The following is a 25,138-nucleotide window of genomic DNA, read 5'->3' on the forward strand; positions in this document are numbered from 1 at the left end:
ATAGCGACCCCTCCTTGGGTTTCTGAGGCAGTGTCTCTACAGAAGTAAATTGCCGAATTTTCCTTTCGAGGAGTGACTGCTGGTGGGTTTGAACCGCCAGCGTTCTGGTTAGCAGTCACATGCCTTAGGCACTATGCCACCAGACTTTAAGGTGCACCTAACCCAAGCCATGGTTTTTTCAGTCACGTCATACGTATGTGAAAGCTGGACGATGAATAAGGAAGACCATTGATGCTTTTGAATTGTGGTGTTGGCAAAGAATACTGAAAGTCCCCATGGAGTACCAGAAGAACTAACAAGTCTGTCCTGGAAGAAATGCAGCTGGAATGTTCCTTGTAAGTGAGAATGGCCAGACTTCATCTCACCTACTCTGGTCATGTTGTCAGAAGGGGGACCATTCCCTGGAGAAGGATATCATGCTTCATAAAGTAGAGGGTCAATGAAAAGGGGGCAGGCCCTCAATGAGATGAGTTGACACAGTGACTGCAACGATGGGCTCAGGTGTATAGTAAGGATTGTGCAAGGAACAGGCAGTGTCTCATTCTGTTGTACATAGAGTCACTATGAGTTGGAGCTGACTCAGTGGCACCTCAGAAGAACAGCAGAAATACTGGAAATTTTTTTTTGAGACTCACAACAATTTGAAAAGGCTTGCAGACAAACTGTGAAGCCTAGAAATACAAAAAAATTAAAAACACAAATGTTATGAATGCATAAAATAATATGTAGTAAATAGTAGTCTATTTTATCATTTACTGCCATGGAACATATACAAATCTATTATAAAAAGCAGAAGCTCTGGTAGCCTAGCACCTAAGGCATTTGACTGTTAACCAGAAGGCTGGAGATTCAAACCCACCAGCCACTCCTTGGAAGGAAGATTGGGCAATCTACTTCCATAGAAGTAGATTGGCCTCAGAAACCCAAGGAGGGGTCGCTATGAGTCGGGTTGGACTCACCGGCACATAGCAACAGCAACATTATAAAAAGTTAAACTTTAATTTACACATAAAACTTAAAGACTGTACATGTACCACTCAGAGTCAAGAGAAATGTAAACAAAAGTGAAGATCCAGTATTAAATCATAATTGCATAAAACTTAACTTTACACTATAATTTCATAGCCACCTCCTGTTGGTATTATGGTGAGCTCAGGTGTTACAAGTATCTGCTTAAAATGCTATGTGACACTAACCATCTTTGTGTGACCAGTTTGTCTCTCCAGTAAATTATCACAGTAAAAAGTGATCTCTCATGGTTCTTGTGCATTTTTCATCATGTTAGTGCAATACCATAAATATTGAATAACACCACAGGACCTATATAAAGTGCTACTAGTGAGGGTGGAAGTGCTCCCAAGAAGCAGAGAAACGTCATGACATTATAAAAGGAAGTTCAGTTGTTTAATATATAACCTAAATTTAAATTGAGGTCTGCAGCTGCTGTTGCCCACCATTTCAAGATGAATGAATCCACAGTGTAAGGACTGTTGTAAAAATAAAAAAGAAAAGGAAGTTAGTGATACCATCACTGTAGCTATGCTAGTTGGCCCAAAAACCTTGCACTTTTTGCAAAATACCTTTTTATCTCATATTGAAAATGCATCTTTTATGTGGGTGGAGGATTACTATAAGAAAGGCATAGCTATAGACACTAATATAATTCAAGAAAAAGAAAAGTCATTATACAACAAATTAAGGCAGAAAGAAGTTGAAGGATCTAAAGCTGGAGAATCTAATGCCAGCAAATGGATGGTTTGATAATTTTACAAAGAAGTGGGCTTTAAAAATGTGAATATAGCAGGAGAAATACTTCTTACAACCTAGATGCAGCAGACGAGCTCCCAAGACATCATTAAGAGATCACTGAGGAGAAAGGATACCTGCCTGAACAGGTTTTTAATGCAGATGAAAGTACACTGTTCAGGGAAAAAAAAAAAATGCCACAAAGGACATGTATTTGTAAGGAAGAGAAGCAAGCATCAGGATTTAAAGCAGAAAAGGATAAGCTAGCACTACTGTTTTGTGCAAATGCAGTCAGGTTTTGATCAGGACTTTTTATGTTATCCATAAGGCTTCCAATCAATAGTAGGCTGTTAAGATTTTCGGGAATCAGAAGTTCTACAAGGATTTTTGGCTGCAGGGGAGGGTCAATACCCTTAACCGCCACGTTGTTTAAGGGTCAACTGTATTACTGTGGCCTTGTTTCTTTGGGAAGAAGAAAAATCATTAAAAAGTATCTGCTTTCTAGCTTTTTATTTGAATATTAGGTGTATGTTCATTCTTTTTAAAGACGGTTTCAGTGCACTTTTTAATAAATAACTTGAATGACTGTTGCTTTCTATTGAGATTGTACTCAGAGCACTCCTGGGATTTGAGTTGAACAGAAACAAGTTAGGGGAATTTTGTGGGTGAGAGAAGTCATAAGCAGACACATGCATCTCTTGATCTCTTATTTTGAGGTGCAAGTCATGAGTGTCATTGTTTGGCACACATCTGTAGTATAACATTAACCCCCATCCCAGTCTTTCTCGATCTTCCCTTTCTGGGCCTTTAAGCCACTGAAACCAGGGACATGAGGAGGCATCTCTTCTAGCTTATCTTTCTTGGGCGTGGTAGCTAAGCTGCAGCTTAAATAGAACCTTCCAAAGACAAGTAGTATGTCATAAGTGAGTCTCTTTAGAACTCTCAAATAGGTACAGTTGTAAATATTCTACATTTATTAACTCATTGAATCTTTGCCACAAATCTGTGAGGTGTAAATACAGTTATCCTTTTTTGTAGTCTGAGACCAGGCTGACTAGGTTTGAATCTTGGCTCCTCTATCTAGTTGTGTGTCCTTTAGCAAGTTTTAAAAAACTACACTGCTATCTAATTGAATCCTACTCACAGCAACCCTATAGGACAGAGTAGAACTGCCCCACAGGGTTTCCAAAGCTGTAAATCTTTCTGGAAACAGACTGCCACATTTCTCCTGTGGAGCATCTGATGGCTTTGAACCACTGACTTTTCAGTTAACAGCCACACATTTAACCACACTGCCACCAAGGTGCCTTTTAGCAAGTAATTTAACCTTTTTTTTTTTTTAACCTCAGTTTCCTCATCTATAAGATGGGAATAATGATAACTTCCTCACTACTTTCAAGGAGCCCTGGTGGCACAGTGGTTAGGTGCTAGCTAGACTGCTAACCAGAAGATCGGTGATTCAAATCCACCAGCTCCTCCATGGCAGAAAGATGTGGCAGTCTGCTTCCAGAAAGATTTACAGCCTTTGGAAACCCTATGGGACAGTTCTTCTCTGTCCTATAGGGTCATGATGCTTCAGAATCAACAGCAATGGGTTTACGGGTCACCACTTTTGAGTGGTAAAGATTAAATGAAATGATCTATATAAAACACTTAGAACATAGACCAATACTGGGCACATAATGAATGCTCCTAAATGTTACTACCCATTGTTGTCTGACTAGTTAGTTTATAATTACAGGGTGAAAAAGATCACTGTCACAGTAATTGAAACATGGTTTTCTGTCCCTGCCCTACTATTAACTAGCTATGTAATTGGATAAATCTCTCTTTTCTGGGCCTTGGTTTTCCTATACTTGTTATTTTAAACTTTTCATTTGAAAATAATTTTTAATTTAGAAAACTGCATACATAATATGGATATTTTTGTATGTGTATATGCACATAGCATGCATAGGGAACTAATACACCAGAGGCTTGTGTGGTTTGCAGAAAAACTGTGTATCACACGTGTTATTTGTATAAAAGTACAGTCATATAAATAATCTCTGTATCCAGATTGACCTGTGATATACCTTATACCTTACCCCATTTGCTTTTATCTTTTGTGTGTGTGCTTTCAGGTGCAGTCTGTATGTGCACATGCACACACATTCTGGCACACACTTTTTTCTTATCCATTTGAGAGTCAGTTATACATCATGATCCTTCACCCTAATTACTTGAGGAAGATTTTTTAAGAATATATTCTCTTAACTACTGCAGTTGTTTAGCAACTTCATACATTTACATTAATACATTTAATTAATACATTTACATTAAATTAATACATTTAACTTATCTGCCATCTCTGTTCCAGTTCTAAGAGCATTGTCTTTTTATAGACAACACCCCCCACACACATACACCTGCCGCAAGTGTAGTTTACAGTCTAGGTAAGGTATTGCATTTAGTTTTCAATCTCTGTCTTTGATACATTAACATTTTTGAAGAGTACAGTATTTACCACTATCTTTAAAAAAAAAAAAAAGAAGAAGAAGAACCTTCCTTACTTTCTGTTTAGTGTTTCCTTGTGATTAAATTGAGTTTATGCAGGCTTGGCCAGAAAACTTTGTAGGTGATATGTCCTTCGCAAGTCATCGCATCTAGAAATAAATAAATGCAGAGTAAGGAGAATCAACAAATGTTCTGAAAATTTCAGAGAATGAAGACAAATAGATGGGAATGGTCAGGGAAGACATAAAGGAGACTTAGTTTACCTATTTGACATAAAGCATATTTTAAAATTTTACCAATTTTCCCTCAATGTCAGTTTTTGTGTTAGCTCATTTAGTGTTTAGTAATAATTACCGTCTAATACTTTTTGATAAGCTTACTTTTATGAAATACATTGAGAGGAAACTACTGATTTCTATTTTGAAATTTAATTTAATGAAATCAGGAGAACTTAAGCTTTTTGGACTACTCTGGTATTTGAAGTGTTATTTGTATGTCTTTCAAATGGTAATCAAGACTCCACTGTTTATTACATATGGTTCCCCAATGACTTAGATTGATATAAAGTTAACATTGAATTTTGATACATGGCAGCAAGTTATACATAATTCCTGGTATCAGATACTAGAGTCAGAATGACAGTTTGTATTCACCTTTGCCACCATTCTAGAATCTGTTTAGCACCCCTGCTTGAGCTGTGGAAAGCTGCTGAAAGGAAAGTACTGTTCTTGCCAATACCTTTTATAGAATATATAAATAGTAATAATGCTGATGCATCTATTCTCAATGCTTTTTTTCCCTTCCAGGCCATCTTTATATAAACCATCCAAACTTTCCATGGAAAAATAACAGGCTACTTCACAGGATACGATTAGGTCCAATATCAGTTTATTGCTTGAGATTTTTTTCCATGTTACGTGTGGTTGACACAGTTGAGTTATATCCTTTAACAGGTGAGAGCACCAGAGGTGTATTTGAAGGTAATTTTTCTTCATTGTAAGGTTTTTTTTTTCTTACATACATTTAAAAAATAATTTATTGGCCTTTGTGTCGTTTGTTTCTGCAGTTGAAGAAACCCAGTCTGAAACAAGGTCTTCCCCTAGCTGCCTCTGAACTCAGTGACTGCCAGATCTCCAAACATCAAGTCCCGCTTTGTTCACCAACCTGTCTGACATGTCGGGACCCGTGCCAAGCAGAGCCAGAGTTTACACAGATGTTAATACGCACAGACCCCGGGAATACTGGGATTATGAGTCACATGTGGTGGAATGGGGGTAATTGTTGCTATTTACTTCACTATACTCACCAAAAGAACTGACTCTTAGGGATTTATTGTGTAATTTGTGTCAGGAAAACTACCTGGCTGTGCAACTACAACTCAAGACTATGCCACATGGCATATTCTTCTTTTAAGCTGCATATTTGGATTTTCAATGAAGTATTACTTTTGCACATTAACAGTTTAATGGGCTTACTATTTAAAATTTTAAAAATCACTTCAGTGTTTTCTTACTCTTTTCTCTGATTTATATATTCTGTATACAGAGCTGGTAATATTTACCTATCAGCTTGCCTCTCAAGCTAAAGACTGCAGATAGGTGAGAATTGATATTTGAGAAATTTAGAAACCACTAGATTCTTACATTGAAGTTTGTTTTGTTTTACATTATTTTTGAGGTCAGAAAATGTTGTCCCTTGAAGATAATGAAGGCTGAACTAATTCTTCAGAAAAACGTCCTTTTTCTGAAGAAAAACAAAATTAAATCCTTAAACATTTGCCCTTGTCACACAACTAGGCATGTGTAATAGGGAATTCAGCCTAAATTCCATCTGGAACAGTTGTAGTCTACCTGGATAGTTGTATTTGCCCTCCTAATTCTCTGTGCAGTCTCATCTAGATGTTTCATTTCCTGGCCCGGTGTGGTATGTATTTAATTGATCAGGTCATACTTTTTTTGTGGTAAAAGCATTTTGTTACTGAAATGCAAAAGAGAGCAATTTTAAAATTCCAAGCTACAGCTCCTATATGCTGCGTTTCATGTCTAAACCAAAAACCAAACCAAACTCACTATCGAGTCAATTCAACTCATAGCGACCCCTCTTGGGTTTCCGGGGCAGTATTTCTACAGAAATAGATTGCCCAGATGTACTTCCAAGGAGTGGCTGGTGGGTTTGAACCACTAGCCTTCTGGTTAGGATTCAAATGCCTTAGGCAGTATGCCACCAAGCGCTTACATTTCATGTCTACACATAACGCTATTTCCATAGCCTGTGATTAAAGACAACTTGTTTCCCTAGATTGTCACAGGGTTAATGCTGGTTGGGCCATAATTCTTAACAGTAAATGCATTGCCTCTGTATAAAGAGATATTTTGTGTTTTAAAGATACCATCAAGAACCAATGAAACAATACTGATAAATGTTATCACTGTTGATTATCTAACAGTTCCCCTCATATATCACATTCTTTGGAATCTAGGTAATACCTGTGTTTCTACTGTGGTAATTCTAACAGCTGTTCAACTGTTTCCAAATTGAGTACTTTGCTCTCAGTTCTGTTTAAATGGCACTGAACAACTTTTTTGAGTTTTCGGCATGGTGCCATTTGCTTGTTTGCATTTGTTTTGTATGGAGGAGGACTCAACCAGAACAAAGAGCTTCCTTCCCCTAGATCTGCTGTGATTATTACGTTTACCATTAGTGTTGGTACTTTTTGTCTCCTCTGTTCGTTCACTTTCTTTTTAACTGTTAAGGAAAATGAATGGCTGGTTTTTAACATACTACATTCTTAATATTTCCAGCAGGAATAAATAGAAGTTAGGCCTTACTAAAGTGACCATAGGAGCCCTGGAAGTGTAGTGGTTAAAGCATTTGGCTGCTAACCAAAAGGTTGGTGGTTCAAACCCACCAGCTGCACCAATGAGAGAACAATGTGTCATCCTGCTTCCATAAAGATACGCAGCCTTGGAAACCCAGTGGAGGTCACTATGAGTTGGAATCGACTCCATGGCAGTGAGGTTGTGGGGGCAGAGTGACAGGGAGGGGGGACCATATTTGTCATTCTTTAGAGCAAAATCCTCTAAGTTGGAAGCAACGGCAAGGGGAAAATGTTGACATTTCCCTTATTTTTTTTTTAACTCTGTTTTAGTCACCTGATACTGCTTGTTAGTATGAAATACGGGTAAAAGCGAAAGAAGGGACCTTGATTGTCATTCGTGGTATATTGTGTGGTTTGTAAAATCTATTGGATGGATTATCCTTGTAATGTGTCCTGCAGCACAAGTGAGAACTCAAGCCTAGATACTTGGAAGCTGCTTATCTGCAATGAGACCCCATTAAAAATCAGCTCCTGGGTGTGGCTGAATTGGTTCAGGCACTAGGGGATGGGAGTGTATAAAAATGCATTGATACTCTTATTCTCCAAGGGAAAGCTGTTGAAAACATACATAACAAATTGTAATACTATGAGCTAGATGTGCATAGTGTGTCAGTATTTGAAAGAATAATTTGAAAGGCTTAAATTTTTCTTATCCTAGATTTAAAACACCTGTTTTTAGTTGCCACAGTTTAAAAACAAAAACCAATATAATAAAACCAATTTAGGAATTATTTGAAATACCTCTTATTTCTTTTAACTGGTAATAAAGTTTTGTTAGTTGAACTGGTGTTTAATAACTTTTTAATCTTTGTGACTGACTTTGGACTGTTTTGTTTACAGAAACCAAGATGATTACCAGTTGGTTCGAAAATTAGGCCGGGGTAAATACAGTGAAGTATTTGAAGCCATCAACATCACAAATAATGAAAAAGTTGTTGTTAAAATTCTTAAGGTGAGTGCAAGAAGTGAGAAATTACGATTTTGGAGGTCTTTTTAAAATAGCATCTTAAAAGGTTTTTGGGGTGCTTTAAGACATTTATTTTGTTGTATCCTTCTGAAGTAAATTGAATAAGGATCCTCATTTGACAGATCAAAAAACAGGTGAGAGAAGCAATTTAATTCAAATCATATACTAGATGGTGGCAAAGGAAGGGAATGAATATTAGGTCTCCTCCTTAGGCTTGTCTCATACTGATTCCCTTTTTTAAAAAAAAAAAATATATATATTGCATGCTTTTGTTTTAATAAAAAAATTGCTACCTCTGCGGTATAAGGATGAAGAGTCACAAACTCAGGCCTTTAGGGGTAAGGTAGGTGACATAAATATAGCTAGTCTGAGGGGTATGCCCATGCTGAAATGATGTGAGTGGTAGGAACTACAGCAAACTGAGGAGCACTGATCTCATCAAAAGGAGATAGTTGCTTGCAGCTCTAGCTGATTATTTCCCTGTAGTAATGTAGGTCTACTGTTGCTTAATATTCTGTTTGGAAATTTAATTTATCTGTATATGAATTCTCCTGATTTTTAAACATCGGTTCAAGATTTTTTAAAAGCACTGTCTGAGCCAGAAGTGATCCAGGGGCTAGCAGTATGCAGCTTGTAATAAGCTCTGGTGGCGTAGTGCCTGAGGATTTGACTGCTAACCAAAAGGCTGGTGGTTCAAACCCACCGGCTACTCCTTGGAAGGAAGGTTGGGCAGTCTACCCCTAGTGGTATACCACCTCAGAAACCTAAGGTGGGGTCACTGTGAGTTGGGTCCACCTCTAGGGCACATAACAGCAACAACAGCAAACCAAAAAAAATACCTAGCACATCCGTATATTAAGTGTAGTTAGATCCAAATAACTAAATATCTGTGTTTTAGCAATTGTGGTAGCTGTTAAAAAAAAAAGTTATATACATAAATAGAAAAAAAAAAAAAGTCCTTTTGTTCTTGTGTGACCACAATTAATTACTAATGGGATATTTAGTATCCCGTTAGGATACTACACCTGTTAGGCACTATACAGCTTCTCAAATATTAGCATCAGATTTGAGATCACTACGCTCATTTCTTGTTTCACATTGATTTTTGCGTAGTACTTGCTTTTTACCACCGCAACCACTGAAAACCCAGCTTCACGAAGATGCCAATAAAAGGAATATAGTACAGTCTAATAAAGATTAGACATCAAGCTAGTCGTTTACTGACGGGTTCTGGCAGATGGCAAGCACTGGTATGCTTCCTTCAGGTATGCAAAATATCCCACAGTACCAGTGTGAGTTGGCTAGGGTACCTTGGCACAACATTTGGTAACCAGAAGAGTTTAAGTGTTTATGTGTCTCTCATGACATGTAGAAAGAAAACTGAGCTAGAAATCAGAGACTTGGTTTCTGTTCTGGTTACCTAGTGCCGCTCTGACAAGAATATGCCACAAATGGGACAGCCTTAACAAGCAGGAGTTTATTCTCTTGACAATTTGGAGGCTTTAAGTCTGCGTTCAAAGTGCCAGGCTCTAGGGGTTGTGTGAAAGCCCCTCAGCCTTAGGCTTCAGCTCTGCCTCCTCTTCCCGGCCCACTGGAGCTAGAGGTTTTTCTTCACGCAGGCAGCTACTGGCTGCTGAGGCTAACAAGCCCCAGGTTGACATAAAAAGGCACCGTCCCAATGTTATCAAACCACATGGCAGGCCATTAATTCAAGTCCATTGTAAGTCCCAAGATCAATAGAGCATGGCAAGCTGCTAAACGACATGGCTATATGCAGGGTCCAAGTGTGCCATAAGCTGGAGACTATCCCCAAGGCATCTCCTTATATACAGGAAGCAGACCACATCCCAAAGGCAGCTACTCAGCTGTTTGTGGTAGATCCCACCATTGAGCTGATTGCCAGTCTCATCATGGGGAATAACTACCACCAGCTGCCCAGCCACTCAACCAGGCCCAGCCAAGTTGACATGCAAACATAACTACCACAGGTTCTAACTCAAATTCTAAGAATAATTAGCCATAACAGTCTTTTTAACTTACCTAAATCATGTTTCTTCATCTGTGAAAATGAGATGAGATACTCTTTCTTTACCTACCTCAGAGTTGTTATGAAGGTCAAATACAAAATCGTGTGTGGAAATCTACTTTAGAGATTGAAATTCTGTGTTATTATAGGATGGTATTCATTTGGGAGGGGTACAGACCATGGGTCTTAATAGAAGTTTAGAAGAGGGTGGTGGCTAAGAAAAGCTCCCTGGAGCTGTTTTCATGCCCTGAATGGGAAGATTTGGATAGGTATGGGTAGAAGTGGGGATGCATGCTCTAGAATGTACTGGAATAAGGAAAGAAGAGGAGGAAGAATTAAATGAGTGACATATTTCATGTGAAATGTGATTACACATAGGTGATGAACTTGGAAAGGGAGATGAGATTGATGATGAAGGCCTGGGAGAGAGAATCTCTACATTTCCTTCCACCCTTAAAGTGTGATTTCATCTCCTCTAGGTAGTTGGAGCCATTGATGGTTTTGAGTAGAGGATGATTTGGGAAGTTGTTTTTTTCCAGCTCAGTCTTTTCTTTACTATGTATTTCACTATAATTACATGGATGATAAGGAACTCTGATGATGTAGTAGTTGAGGTGTTTGGCTGCTTGCTAGAAGGTTGGTGTTTGGACCTGCCACTTGAAGGAAGAAAGATGAGGCAGTCTGCTTCTGTAAAGATTTATCACCTTGGAAAACCAGTGAAGGTTGCTATGAGTTGGAATTGACTTGATGGCAATGAGTTTGGTTTTTTAGGTGTAGATGATACAGAGCCTCAGTGGTGGAGTGGTTAAAGTGCTCAGCAGCTAACCAGAAGGTTGACAGTTTGAACCCACCTGCCACTCTGTGGGAGAAGGATGTGGCAGTCTACTTCTGTAAAGATTTACAGCCTTGGAAACCCTATGGGACAGTTCTACCCTGTCCTGTAGGGTTGCTGAATCAGAATTAACTGGATGGTAACAACTTTTGTGATTTGGGGTTTTTTTTTTTTTTTTTTGCTTTTTTTATATACACAATGATATGGCTATAAACTGAAAAAAACTGTTGCCATACAATCTATTCTGTCTTATAGTGACCGTATAGGACAGAGTAGAATTGCTCTATAGCGTTTCCAAGGCTGTAATCTCTATGGAAGCAGACAACTACATTTTTCTTCCACAGAACAGCTAGTGGGTTCAAACTGTGGACCTTTTGGTTGGCAGCTGAGCACTTTAACACTGTACCACTGGGGCTCCTCATGGTCTAACTGTAGATGAAATTTATATATAGACTATAGTTAAAATTTATCTCCTATTTTATTTGAGACAGAATTTGCATTGATCGCATTAAATTAGGGTATCGGTCACCTGCCTAGTCTGTCACTTTCTGCTTTTTAAGATGATAGATATTAAGGGTTCTGTGGAATAAAAGTTTTGGACACTGGTAGTTTTTGCCATAGACCATCAATTGGAAAATTGTGATTTAGTAGAAAGCAGATAGATTGATATGTTAGCCTCTGGAAGGTGTAAAGATCTCCCAGATACTTTGTTGTTGTTGTGTGCGTGCCATCAAGTCAATCTCTACTGATAGTGACCTTCTAGGATAGAAAAGAATTAACCGCCTGCTGGGGTTTCCTAGGCTAAATCTTTATAAGAACAGATTGTCAAATCTTTTTTCCCTCAGAGTAGCAGGTAGGTTCGAACATCTGATCTTTTGGTTAGCAGCTGAGTGCTTAATCATTGTGCCAACAGGGCTCCTTCCCAGACACTCTAGCAGATCATAAAGATCTGAATGGTTGCAGCAAAAGGAGAAAACTACTCTTCACCTTTTTGTTTGCCAGCCAGTCCCCTATTAGAAGGAAATAAGATCAAGTCAAATTATTTTAACAAGTCCAAAAAGTTCTTAGACTCCTCTTACAAAATCTTCACCTAGGATTCATTTCTGTTCTTCCTCATAACATGCTTTCTAGTCCATCATTTCCATCCCATCTGCCACCTGGATCACCTTTCTAAACCAAATCTCTGATAGCAGAATAGAATCCCAACACCTTAGTGTAGTATATATATTATGCATGTGATGCTGACCTGTTTCCTCGACCATGTCTTTTGCCATTCCTTGACACTTTTGCCATATTGCTCATTTGTGCTTTTCATAAGCCACTCCATGTGCTGTTCTCTCTACCTAGAAGACCCTTGCTCTTTCTCATCTCTGTCAACGTAAAGAACTCCTGCTAATCTAGTATAGATCTCATCTCAGCCATCATTTCCTCTGTAAAATTCCTCCTTATTTAACCTTTATGTAGAAAGGTGCTTCTCTATGTATTCACAGCATCTTACCTTACTGTTACTAGGACTTAGTACAATGGGTTGTAATTTTATGTTTATTTGCCTGCCTCACTATACTGGCCCCTTCTTAAAGCAGAGAACTATATTTTTGTTCTCCCATTGCTTAGCACAAAATGTAGCCCAGGTAGGAAATCTGTTGAATTTGTTGGCTAAGTAAAGGAAGAGAGTTTGTCAGTGTATTTGAAGATTAGAACTTAAGCTATTTTTGTTTCAGATATGTCTTCGAGCATCATAAGAGTCAGTAAAGTAGTGGATATATAAATACATAAAGTATTGTCTATGAGCAAGGCACTTTTAGTAAAATATCTTCCATTTTTTGAGTTTCTACTTTGCATCAGGCCCTCTTAATAATTCCGGTACATATATCACAACAACACTGTAAACGAAATCTATTGCTTTTGCAGCTTTGTTAAAAATGCAATTCAGAAACATTTACATGCTGCACAGCTACAAAGCTAGGTTTTGAGGCCTGTCTGGTTCTAAAGCCTGCTTGTTTTCTGCTATACTGGCATACAGCAGAATGGCATACAGGAGTTAACGTGGTGGTATCCTTCTCTTGGAGGTTCTCAGACTTGAGACAAGGTTAAAAGACTTTACATTATTGTTTAGTAGTTCTTAGACCTAGTTCATTAGCCTAGGTAGTATTTAAAACTAGATTCTCAGGCCTGTTTTCAGTATTCTGATTCAGTAAGTCTAGGTGGTCCTGGGGATCTGTTAAAAAAAATCCAGGTGATTATTGATCTTCAGAGTTTAGTAACCATGATCTCTTTAATGAAGAGAATAAGATATACTTAAAATCATTTCTAAGAATTGATTACGGTGCATCAGCAGTATGAGGTGACAAAACACCCTAGGAATTCAGAAAAGTACACCAGCATATGGAAGACCTATGCAGTCTAGTACAGCAGCCAGGGGCCACATATGACTGTTGAATGCGTGAAATGTCGCTGGTCCAAATTAAAATATGCCAGATTTCAAAGGCTTATCATTAGTACAAGAATGTGAAGTAGCTTAGTAATAGTTTTTAATATTGATTTACATATTGAAATGTTAAGATTTGGATATATTACTAAAATTAATTTTATCTGTTTCTTTTTACTTTTTTAACGTGTCTACTAGAACATTTCAAATTATATTTCTATTGGGCCAGTACTGTTTTAGACTATTCAGAAGGAAGGCTTTTTGGAGGAGGTACAGTTGGAGGAAGGCCTTCCTCAGAAAAATGAAAAGGATTTCTATACCAGACCAGATGTGGAAATAATGGGTGAGGACAAAGAAATATGGAGGTCCTCTCTTTGAGAGACTCTACAGACTAGTGTCTTTAGAATGGGGAGGGATTTGTTCACAGGCATATTGCTGACAGAGCTAGACAGATTTTATTGTCTGTTACGTCCCAGCCATATTCTGAGGCCTTTGTAGATACCTCAGTTGATTCTTGTGGCAATCTTAGGAGGTAGGTACTCTTGTTACCAATTTTACACATGGTGAGAGGTTTATAGACTTTACATACATTGCTCCTGGGCACACAGCTAGCAGGTAAGGGAGATAGGATTTGTATCAGGCATTCTGACTCCAGAACCTACACTTGATCCAGAAGGTTGTACAAGGGTGGTTTGTCCATCCTTGCAGTTGGCTCTGATTTCCTTCAACTTTATTAGGGTATTTTTAGAATCAGAGAAAGGGATAGAAAGTGCCTGTGTTTCATCCTAAATGGTAAGTTTTGTAGAATACCTTAGTACTACTAACCATTTAAATTGCTGGTTTGGAAGTTTTTAGAAAGTTAATGTATTTGAGCTGATAATTGAGATTAAATGCTACTTTTACAGAGGTCTGGTTTTTGGAATGGTAATCTTTTTTTCTTTCAAGTCAACATTTGCTAAGGCCCTACAGAGTTCCTGACACAGTGCTAGGAGAAAGGGATTCAGAGACAAGTCTGACATATTTCCTTCTTCCAAGGATCTCTTTAAGTTAGCCATTTATGTATTACATTGCTTGCTGAAATACTCTAAAATGATTTTTTTCACTGATATACTTTTACCCTTTTAGCCAGTAAAGAAGAAGAAAATCAAGCGTGAAATAAAGATTTTGGAGAATTTGCGAGGCGGCCCCAACATCATCACACTGGCAGACATTGTAAAAGACCCTGTGGTGAGTATAGTAGGTGTTAGCAAGGCCTACCAGGGTTGAGGTAGTGTTTGACCCAGAGCACAGGTGGCCTCTTTCTGTTCTTCTCTACCGTTAAGCCCTGGTTTAAAATCCTTAATCAGATCTACCATTTAACTAGCTTGGGTCTTTCTTCTAAAGAGACCTCCACCCACCGAGTATTTCTTATTCTTCTAGGCTAAGAGACTGATAGCACTGGAAACTGAAATGTGTTAATCCATTTTGCAAACTCAGGTCCGATGGCGATGGGCGCAATGTCGGGCTGCCTAGAGCCTGGTGAGACTTCAGCTCCATGTCTTCTGTTTGAAATCCATGCCCCAAATGACCTAAGTGTGGTGATCAGAGCGGGGAGGGCTTGTAGTAATAGAGGGTTTCCTACTGCTGAGGAGAGGACAGACTCACCACACAGAATCTGCAAACATTGTGTCCACCAAAGCTGCCAGGGTTATTGCTAATGTCTGTTTTCTTTTTCTTTCCCCTAGTCACGAACCCCTGCCTTGGTTTTTGAACATGTAAACAACACAGACTTCAAGGTATAATATATAACCAACCATTTCAAGTTGTTGGGTTTTTAGACCACCTAGAAAGCCTTTATGAGAGAGAACACTGTTGGCAGAGCTTCCTTCTAACTTATTTAAAAGAATTTTATGATAGGAGACAAGAAAACTCCTATATATAAGCAGTGCCCACTTTCCACATCTTAGTATATTGCCCTTAGTTTTGTGCCCTTTTTAATAGCCAGTGTGTTTGTTTCTCACCACTTTTACCACTCATTTGACAATTTCTGCTGAATGTCCAACTTAGTGCAAGCAACAACACATGTTCAGTCAGGATCTCTCCTTATGGAATCTTCTTTAAAACAGCAGTATTCAAGAATGTAGGCACTGTATGTGTAAAAGCAGGGACCTAAGAAACTCTGGGCTATAAATCTTTAAAAGGGGTGGTGGGAGTAGTGTCAAATTCTGCTGTAGCATAAACCTCTAGAAGAGTTAAATCTGAATTCCATCCCATCCTTTGGACTGACTGACTGACTTATTTCAAACAGTTCTTAATTCCATTATAACAGGAGAATACAGGCAATCTCTTGGGGTACCCATATAAAGGTATTTGACCTACCTTTTCACCAGTCCAGTACCAAGAATGTTTTAAGTGTCGATCAATTGATGAATGAGAGGGAGAGAGAAAAGGAAAGAAGAGGAATTATTTTAGCATCAGAAGGATAACTTCAAGAAAACTCTTGTCAGGAACATCACTAACCATTTAGATATATGCATGTAAAAACCAAAAAATCTCCACAACTCTTTAGAACCTGGAAAAGATAAGTAACAGTTTACAAAATTTACTATCAGTTTGGAACAGGAGTAGTTCTTTAAGTTGATTTAACAGGTCTTGGCTGTATGCCAGTCTGCATGCCTGCTGGTGCTTTGCAGTACTGACTGGGTGAGCCAAAGACGAGTTAGTTCCCTATTAAGGAGGCTGTGTGTTTGCCAAAATGCTTTCATTCGTATGTGAGAAAGTTGAAGATGAATGAAAAGCAAACTAAATTACAAGTGTATATTGGTGCACATTACATACGTAAGTTGGTATATTCCCCACAGTGGATTATTGCATCAGTAATATGGGTTTAAATAGTTCTTCACTTTTATATGTAGAGTTAAAGACCCAAAGTATCTATTTAAAGTAAATGTTATATTGGAGAAATAGAGACCAGTGAACAGACAGATCTTGGATCAATGACAAATGTGTCAGGTCTTGGTTTGAATGACTGCAAACAAGGATTAGAGATTGCCTTCCTGTCAACATTATCTCATGACTCAAATGTTATGTTTGTCTTTAACAGCAATTGTACCAGACGTTAACAGATTATGATATTCGATTTTACATGTATGAAATTCTGAAGGTAAGGGTATTTTCTATATATCTTCAGATTTATCTTTCCTTGATTAAATAGTCCAATTAACAGTAGAAAGGCTGATTAATTAACTTTGTAAAGTATATTGAAAGAAGGGACCTCTACATACAAATTTTTAATAATAGTATCAGAACCTTTGTGTTAATAATGTAAGGATTATGGAGTAGGGTCTAGTAGGAGTATAATCTAGAATCCTTGGAAAAGCATATTTGGAAGGAAACTGAACGCCTTTTATAGATATTTGTAATCTCCATCATGTTTCCTAAGTAAGTTACAGTTAAATTGTCAAAACTTATAAAAACAAGTCCTGGTAATGTTGACTTCTGGCATACTTTATTTCATTTAAGGTTTAACAAGCAAAACAGTAAACTTTAACTTGGCCCTCAAAGAATTATTGTCCTAAGGATTGTTCTGATCTCTGCTTAGAGAGCACTGACTGAAAGTGGACTTGGATTTCTAAAATGAAATCACCAAATACCTTACTCCCAATAGTCAAGATCAGCTTTTGTTGTTGTTGTTGTTGTTGTTAAGTGCCGTCGAGTCGTTCCCGACTCATAGCGACCCCATGCACAGCAGAAGGAAACACTGTCCGATCCCGCACCAGCCCCACAATCCCTGCTATACTTGAGCCCATCATTGCAGCCACCGTGTCAATCCATCTCGTTGAAGGCCTCCCCCTCTTTCATCGACCCTCCACTCTACCAAGCATGACATCCTTCTCCAAGGAATGGTCCCTTCTTACAACATGACCAAAATAGGTGAGATGAAGTCTGGCCATTCTTGCTTCCAAGGAGCATTCTGGCTGCACTTCTCCAGGACAGATCTGTTAGTTCTTAGCAGTCCATGGTACTTTAAACATTCTTCGCCGGCACCACAACTCAAAAGCATCAACTCTACTTCGGTCTTCCTTATTCATTGTCCAGCTCTCACATGCATATGAGGCGATTGGAAGTATCATGGCTTGTGTCAGGCGCACCTTAGTCCTCAAGGAGATATCCTTGCTCCTCAGCACTTGAAACAGTTCCTTCGCAGTTGACTTTCCCAATGCTACACGTCGTAAGATCAGCTTTTAGATGAGAGAATTACCCTGAGTTCCTAAAATTTCATACTAAGTGAGAGTTGCCACAAAACCTGTTGTTTGAGCCTTAGAAGCACCCTAAAGGGATCATGCCAGAAGACAGACTTGATCTTTCCATTGGCTCATGCAGTCTTGTGGCAAGCAGGGCTTCAGAAAGTTAGGGATATGTTTGCCTAGCCCTTGGATCCATAAGAACCCAAGTTGCCCTTCAGAAAGGACAAGAATTTAAATGACTAATATCAGCTAACCAAACGACCAGGATTAGCAAACCATAGATGTTATACCACTCAGTTCACTTTAGTTTGAAGTTGGAAACTGAAAATCAAAGGTTGGAAAACTTCATTTTAAAGGGCCAAATAGTAGACATTTTATGTTTTGTTGGCCATAGGGTCTTTGTCGTACTGTTCAACTCTGCTTTTGTAGCACAGGAGCAGCAATAGATAATAAGCAAACAAATAGACGTAGCTATGTGTCCAGAAAAACATTCACCAAAAAGGCATCAGGTCAGATTTGGCCTGTGGGCTATAGTTTGCCATCCCCTGTCATAGATTTTTATCTGCTAAAGAATCATTGTTCTTTGAATAAGAGTCCTGTAGTGTGGACCAGTGTTCTTTTGAGGAACCTTTGTTTGTGAAAGCAGTCCAGGCTTTGGGTGAGAGAGAGAGAACTTGGAAAGAATACATTTGGTGTTTACTTTGGGTCGTTTTGAACAGGATATTGAAACAACTATGTCAGGAACAGAACTTGGAACAAGTAGTATATTAGTTCACTATTGTAAAAAGTCAAGGAAAGGTTCGTATATGGGAGGAAACTTTCTCTGTTGGTTACCGGGGATGGAGGGGAGAGAAGGGAACACTGCTAGATAGGTGGAGATGAGTATTGATTTGGGTGAAGGGAGAGAGTATGCCAAAAGTGAGCAACTAACACAGTAACACTAAGGAAAAGGAAGACAGGTGCATAAGAGATGCAGACAACCAAGACAAAAACCCTTTTACATACACAGTACTGCATTATCAGTGATAACAAACATTAATCTACAGGTAAATAGATGTGTAAGACAGGCCAAATGATCGGGTATGATGTCCAGGCAAAAGGGAATGTATCTGTGACAAGGTTGGCAAATGATATTTCTACATATGTATTTGTATATGTTGGAAGAATGTCCATATAACTAGAACTAACAGGGGGCAAGGTTATGATAACTTCTTAGGCACAGTCAGCCACCCTGATGGGCCAAGTTGTTGGACCTCTGGGCTCAGGACCATGGTTGCAGGGGACATCAAGCTCAATTGGCATAACATACTACACAAAACATTGTTCTACATCCCACTTTGGTGAGTAGCAAGTGGGGTCTTAAAAGCTTGCAGGTGGCCATCTAGATGAAACAGTGAGTGGTCTCTCCTCATCCTGAGCAAGGAAGAATGAAGAAAACCAAAGATACATGGAAACAGTTAGTCGAGGGGACTAGTGGGCTATGTGAACCTCAGGATATGTGACCATGAGACCAGAAGAACTAGATGGTGCCTAGGGCTACCACTGTCAACCACTCGGAAAGGGATCAGTGCAGGAGAGCCTGAATAGAATGGGAAAACAATGTGGAACAAAATGCAAAATCATAAAAAAAGACCAAGTTTACTGGTCTGATAGAGCCTGGTGAAAGCCCCCAAAGACTGTGGCCCCTAGTTACCCTTCAGGTCTGCAGGTGAACTCATTTATTCCTGGGACTTCCAGCCAAACAATAAACAGGCATGTAGGATGAACATTTACATCAGGTAGATACACTCCTTAGAAGGATCAATCATGGGAGAACAGAAAGGCGGTATTTGCATAGAGAGATAGCTCAGGGGGCCAGGATGCATAGGAAAGAAGGATACGGGGAAGAGGTAACTATAGGAAGGAAGTGGCAAGAGAGCTGTTACATTGTGGGGAATTGGCAGTCAGTGTCCTGAAACAAAATGTGTATGAACTGCTATATGGAAAATGAACTTGTTCTGTAAACTTTCACCTAAATCACAATAAAAATTTAAGAAAACAAAAGAACAGAACAGAACTTGGAGTACAGAGACCTGAGTGTGCTTGAGTGTGATATATTGGGCAAGTCTGTAAAGAACAATTGAGGAAGTGATTGTCCTAACCCTGACTTCCATTTACATGAAAAAAAAAGTAAAGGACTTCTAACTGTAAGCATTTACTCTCAATGCAAGTTAATTCTTTGCCTTCTTACCGCTTCCTTCCACAGGCCTTGGATTACTGTCACAGCATGGGAATTATGCACAGAGATGTGAAGCCCCATAATGTCATGATTGACCATGAACACAGAAAGGTAAAGTGGTAGATGGTTTATCTGCATGATGGAGCTAACAGTTCATCTTGAACACTTTATCCCCAGCACCTGTCACAATATGATTTGGCAGTTGGTAAATACTTGAGTACATGAGCTAATTAATAAATCAGCATATTTAAGTCATATTTGTGTTCTTAAGAATGCTTTCCAGAAGGAAGACAAATTAGTATGATGGGGAAAAGTGTTAGTCATGAGTCTTACTTATTGAATAACTAGTTTCCTAGGAAATTCCTTTTTCCTCATTTGCCTCCCTTTTCTTACCTTTACAGTGGGTACAATAATATTTGCCCTCAATGTGTCACTAGGTTATAAACATTAAGTGTGTACAGTTCTGAAATAGAGGAAACATTTAGAAAATGCTTTGTGTTGTTAGGAGGTGTCATGAGGCCCTTGACTTCTGCAAATGCTTTCTGTGACAGTTGTGTGCTTTATAACATTTCTAGAGTCTGGAGATAATATGAGTGAACAAGGCAGACCAAAAAAAAAATCCTATTCCAAACATTGATCCTACGGGTGAATAGATAGGTAGACAGACTGAATAATTACATATGTCTGTGCAGGGGGCAATACATATGTCTGTGCAGAGGGCAGTGTGCCCATGACCATGTATAGAATTGGCAGACAGTGTTTCTACAAGTGTATTTGTATGTTCTGTAAGAATTCCCAAGTATACAGTAGAGGTGACAAGGGACAAGGTTGTAGTCACTTGGCCATAGCCAGCTACCTAGAGGGAGCAAGTAGTTGGATCTGTGGGCTCGGGACCATAGTCGCAGGGGACATCAAGCTCAATTGGCATAACATACTACGCAAAAACATTGTTCCACATCCTACTTTGGTGAGTAGTGACTAGGATCTTAAAAGCTTGCAAGCAGCCATCTAGATGCAGCAATGGGTCTCTCCTCATCCAGAGCAGAGAAGAATGAAGGAAACCAAAGATGCATGAAAACAGTTATTCCAAGTGACTAATACACCTTGTGATCCTCAGCCTATACAACTGAGACCAGAACTAGATGGTACCTGGCTATCACAGTCAGCTGCTGGGAGGGGGATCTCTGTAGGAGATCCTAGATAGAGTGGAAGAACAATGTGGAACAAAACTCAAAATAATTTTTTAAAAAAAGGGGGGGGACCAGGTTTGCTCGTCTGATAGAGCCTGCTGGAACCCTTGAGACTGTGGCCCCTAGACATGCTTCAGGTCTGGAAGTGAATCCACTCATGTGGCTTCCAGCCAAACAAAAAACAGGCATATGAGCTGAACGTTTACATTAGTGCCAAAGGGGCAAGGAGGCCACATCTCCTGACCTCCTCTAACCCCACAAGAGGAAGACAGAATCACTATCATTAACCCAAGGCCTATTCCTGTGAGGCCAGACATGTTGCCTCCCTTCAGCCCTTTTTCCAACCATTCCTCCCAAAGCACCCACCACCTCTCTCCTGGGTTCGATAATTCGCTGCAGTGCCCAGACAGGCTCACAGATTATGGGGTTTATTAGGGAAGCACCAGGCTACAATTCAAGTTCAGGAAAAATGCTCAGTCTCTCTCCCAGCCCACAGTCTCTCTCCTAACAGTCTCACAGTCTCTCCCAACAGTGAGTGTCCCTCGGTGTCTTACTCAGCAATGTGTGTCTCTTGCGTCTCTTTCCCAGCAGCGTGTGTCTCTTTCAGCAGCACATCATCTTCAGCCAGCAGCCAGAGTTCTGCCTCTAGGAGGCCTCCTTTTGAGCCTGGCAGAGTGGCCAAACTAGCCAATCATAGCATCAGAACTCTAAGCACCTGAGAGAGAGTGGGAACCTCCCAGAACATTGTTTTATGCCACTCCCAACAGAAATACTCCAGGTGGACAACTTTAGCAATCAGGAGCTCCTCAGTTGCTCATAGAAAATCCCACCTTGGCGTTTACAAAGACTTATGGGTAGAAAAGCCACACTAAGTAATTTACTACACCACAATTAGGTAGATACACTCATTGGAGCGATCGATCATGGGAGAATAGAAAGGCTGTGTACACATAGGGAGACAGCAGGAGTGCATGGGAGAGAAGGACACAGGGAAGAAGTAACTAAGGCGGGAGGAATGAGAGGGGAGCTGTTGCATTGTGGGAAATTACAGTCAATGTCATGAGACAATGTGAACTGCTGTGTGGAAAGTGCATTTGCTCTGTAAATTTTCACCCAAATCACAATTTAAAAATTTTTTTTTTTCCAAATTACAATAAAAATTTGAAGGAAAAAAAAACTGCATATCCACAGGAAGCTTAAATTTGGGGGAGGCTGGTGGGATAGAAAATTGTAAGTGATAGGAGAAAAAAAAGAATAGGGAATAGCTGTGGGTGTTGCAGTTTTAAGCAGGATGGTCAGAGAAGATTTCATTGAGAAAAGACGAATCAGCCATGTACCTCAGGAAAAAGTTGGTCCCAGAGGGGAAAAATAGCAAGTACCAAGGTCCTGAGGCAATAATATGCAGAGGTAAAACAATAGCAAGGATAGAGCTGGGAAAGAGTGAAGGAGACTTGATGAACTGAAAGTCAAAAAGTCAAAAAGAGGTAAAGAGGACCAGATCATGTAAAACATTATAGGTAATTGTCAGGCTTTTTCTCTAAAGATAGAAAACTTTTGCAGGGTTTGAGCAGAGGGTTGGCACAGTCTCGCTTACATTTTAATAGAGTTCATTCTGCTTCACTGCACATCTATTAGAATAGCTAAAAACAAATAAATAAAATGTGACATTACCAAATAGTGAGAATGTGGAGATACTGGATCTCTCATGCAACACAGACGGGAATTTAAAATGGTACAACCACTCTGGAAAATAATTTGGTGATTTCTTAAAAAACTAAACATGTGCTTACCATACAACCCAACAATTGCACTTCTGAATATTTATCCCAAAGAAGTAAAAACCTTAATCTACACAAAAACCTATACATGAATGTTCACCTCGATTTATAGTAGCCCCAAACATGGGAGGAACCCAAATGTCCTTCATGGGTGAATGGTTAGACAAACTGGTACACCCATACCTTGTAGCAGTATTACTGAGTAGTATCTCTCAGCAATAAAAAGGAATGAACTATTGATACATGCAACAACTTGGATGGATCTTTTTATGCTGAATGGGGAAAAAAAATCTTGAAAAGGTACATACTGATGATTGCATTTAAATAACATTTTTTGAAATGACAAAATTACAGCAGCAGAACAGATAAGGGTTGTCATGGGTTGGGAAATGGAAGGTATGACTATAAAAGGCTACTAACAACTACATCTGTGTAATGGTAAAACACTTCTGTATCTTGTGAGGGTTACATGAGCCTGCACATGTGATAACATTACATAGTACTATGTACACACACAAGTGCATGTAAAAGTTGTGAAATCTGAACAAGGTCTGTGGGTTGTGCCAATGTCGATTTTCTTGTTTTCATATTGTATTATGTAAGCTGTTACCATCAAGGGAAACTGGGTAAAGGGGACACAGGGCCTCTCTATTATTTTTGCAACTTGCTGTAAGTTTTTAATCATTTAAAAATAAAAAGCCTTTTTAAAAGGATCATTTTGGTTGCTGTGTAGAGAAGAGAAAGGAAGGCAGAGTGAAAGCTAGGAGACCAGTTAGGAGGAGAGGGTATTGGAATAAATCAGATGTGAAGTGATGATGGCGTGGACCAGAGCAATAATAGTGGAGGTGGTGATTGTGGTCAGAATATATAGCACCAACAGGACTTATTGACAGATCAAGTGTGGAGTAGGAGGGAAAGAAGAATCTAGGGCAAAAATTCTCATAATTGGACCAGTAAGCAGTATCACAATAAATGAAGAAAAGATTGAAGTTGTCGAAGACTTCATATTACCTGATTCTACAATCAGTGCCAATGGAAGCAGCAGTCAGGGTATCAGAAGATGTATAGCGTTGGGTGATTCTGCTGCAAAAGACCTCCTTCAAGTGCTGAAGAGCAAAGATGTCTCCTTGAAGACTAAGGTGTGCCTGATGCAAGCTATGGTATTTTCAGTCGCCTCGTGCATGTGAGAGCTGGACAGTGAATAAGGAAGACCAAAGAAGAGGCAATGCTTTTGAGTTGTGTTGGGAAAGAGTGCTGAAAGTACCATGGACTGCTAAAAGAACTAACAAATCTCTCCTGGAAGAGTGCAACTGTAATGCTCCTTAGAAGTGAAAATGCCTGGACTTCATCTCACTTACTTTGGTCATTTTGTAAGAAGGGACCATTCCCTAGAGAAGGATATCATGCTTGGTAAAGTGGAGGGTCAACAAAAGACGGGAAGGCCCTCAACAGGATAGATTGACACATTGGCTACAACGATGGGCTCAGGTGTAGCAAGGATCGTGGGGCTGGCACAGGACCGGACAGTGTTTTGTTCTACTGTACATAGGGTCACTATGAGTCGGAATGACTTGACAGCACCTCACAACAACAAGAAGGGCAAATCGTTAAGTTTTTAGCCTGAGTGACAGGATGGGTGGGATTTCCCTTAGCTGAGAAGGGAGAGACTGTGGAATGGGTGTAATCTCCCCATTTCCTTATCATCTCCCAAGCTGCTAATAACTTTTGTCTGTATGCATTTTTCTATTTTAGATATTTTGTATAAGTGGGATCATACAATACTTGTCCTTTGTATCTGACTTATTTCACTCAGCATAATGTTTTTAAGATTTATCCGTGTCGTAGCAGATATCAGAATTTCATTTTTCTTTGTGGCTGATAATATTCTATGCATGGTGGATAGACTACATTTTATCTGTTTGTTGATAAACACTTGGGTTGCTTCCTCTTTGGGTTATTATGAATAACAGTGGTTTAGTTGTGAGATGTCTGTCAGATGATTATAGAGACATGGTTGAGTATAACTTGAGATCTGATAGGAGGCCTAGGCGAGAGGCATAGGTGAGGTTCCCTGAGATCACTGTCCTTGAAGGTAGATGACCAGAAAAAGTCATCGAGGATCCTGTTGATAGAAAGGGGCTCAAGGATAGCCTTCTGGAGCACTAATACTAAGGGGCTGAGGGGAAAGACAGACTGTAAATGTTACACTTTCTTTCATACTTTTGCTGGATTTCCCTTTGTTTACTACAACAAGGAAGATGCTGTATTTACTAGTAAACCGTGAACTTAGAGGCTGTGTTGATGCCAGAGCAGTCAGGCCACGATTCCTCATTTCCTTATTCCTCCGCCCACA

The 25,138-nt window shown here is 39.4% G+C and overlaps 1 protein-coding gene across 1 annotated transcript in view; it reads left to right on the plus strand.

The window, feature by feature from the left end:
• Nucleotides 1–5,415: 5,415 nt before the first annotated feature.
• Nucleotides 5,416–25,138, plus strand: part of CSNK2A1 (casein kinase 2 alpha 1) — a 30,154-nt gene continuing 10,431 nt past the window's right edge. The window contains exons 1-6 of the mRNA XM_007934509.2: nucleotides 5,416–5,516; nucleotides 7,961–8,072; nucleotides 14,499–14,600; nucleotides 15,098–15,148; nucleotides 16,456–16,515; nucleotides 19,845–19,928. Coding sequence (XP_007932700.1) covers nucleotides 5,416–5,516; nucleotides 7,961–8,072; nucleotides 14,499–14,600; nucleotides 15,098–15,148; nucleotides 16,456–16,515; nucleotides 19,845–19,928 — 510 coding nt within the window. The remainder of the gene's footprint in view (nucleotides 5,517–7,960; nucleotides 8,073–14,498; nucleotides 14,601–15,097; nucleotides 15,149–16,455; nucleotides 16,516–19,844; nucleotides 19,929–25,138) is intronic.

Source organism: Orycteropus afer, unplaced genomic scaffold (assembly GCF_000298275.1).
Source record: "Orycteropus afer afer isolate SDZICR_OR568_19922 unplaced genomic scaffold, OryAfe1.0 scaffold00020, whole genome shotgun sequence".
Lineage (NCBI taxonomy): Eukaryota > Metazoa > Chordata > Mammalia > Tubulidentata > Orycteropodidae > Orycteropus > Orycteropus afer.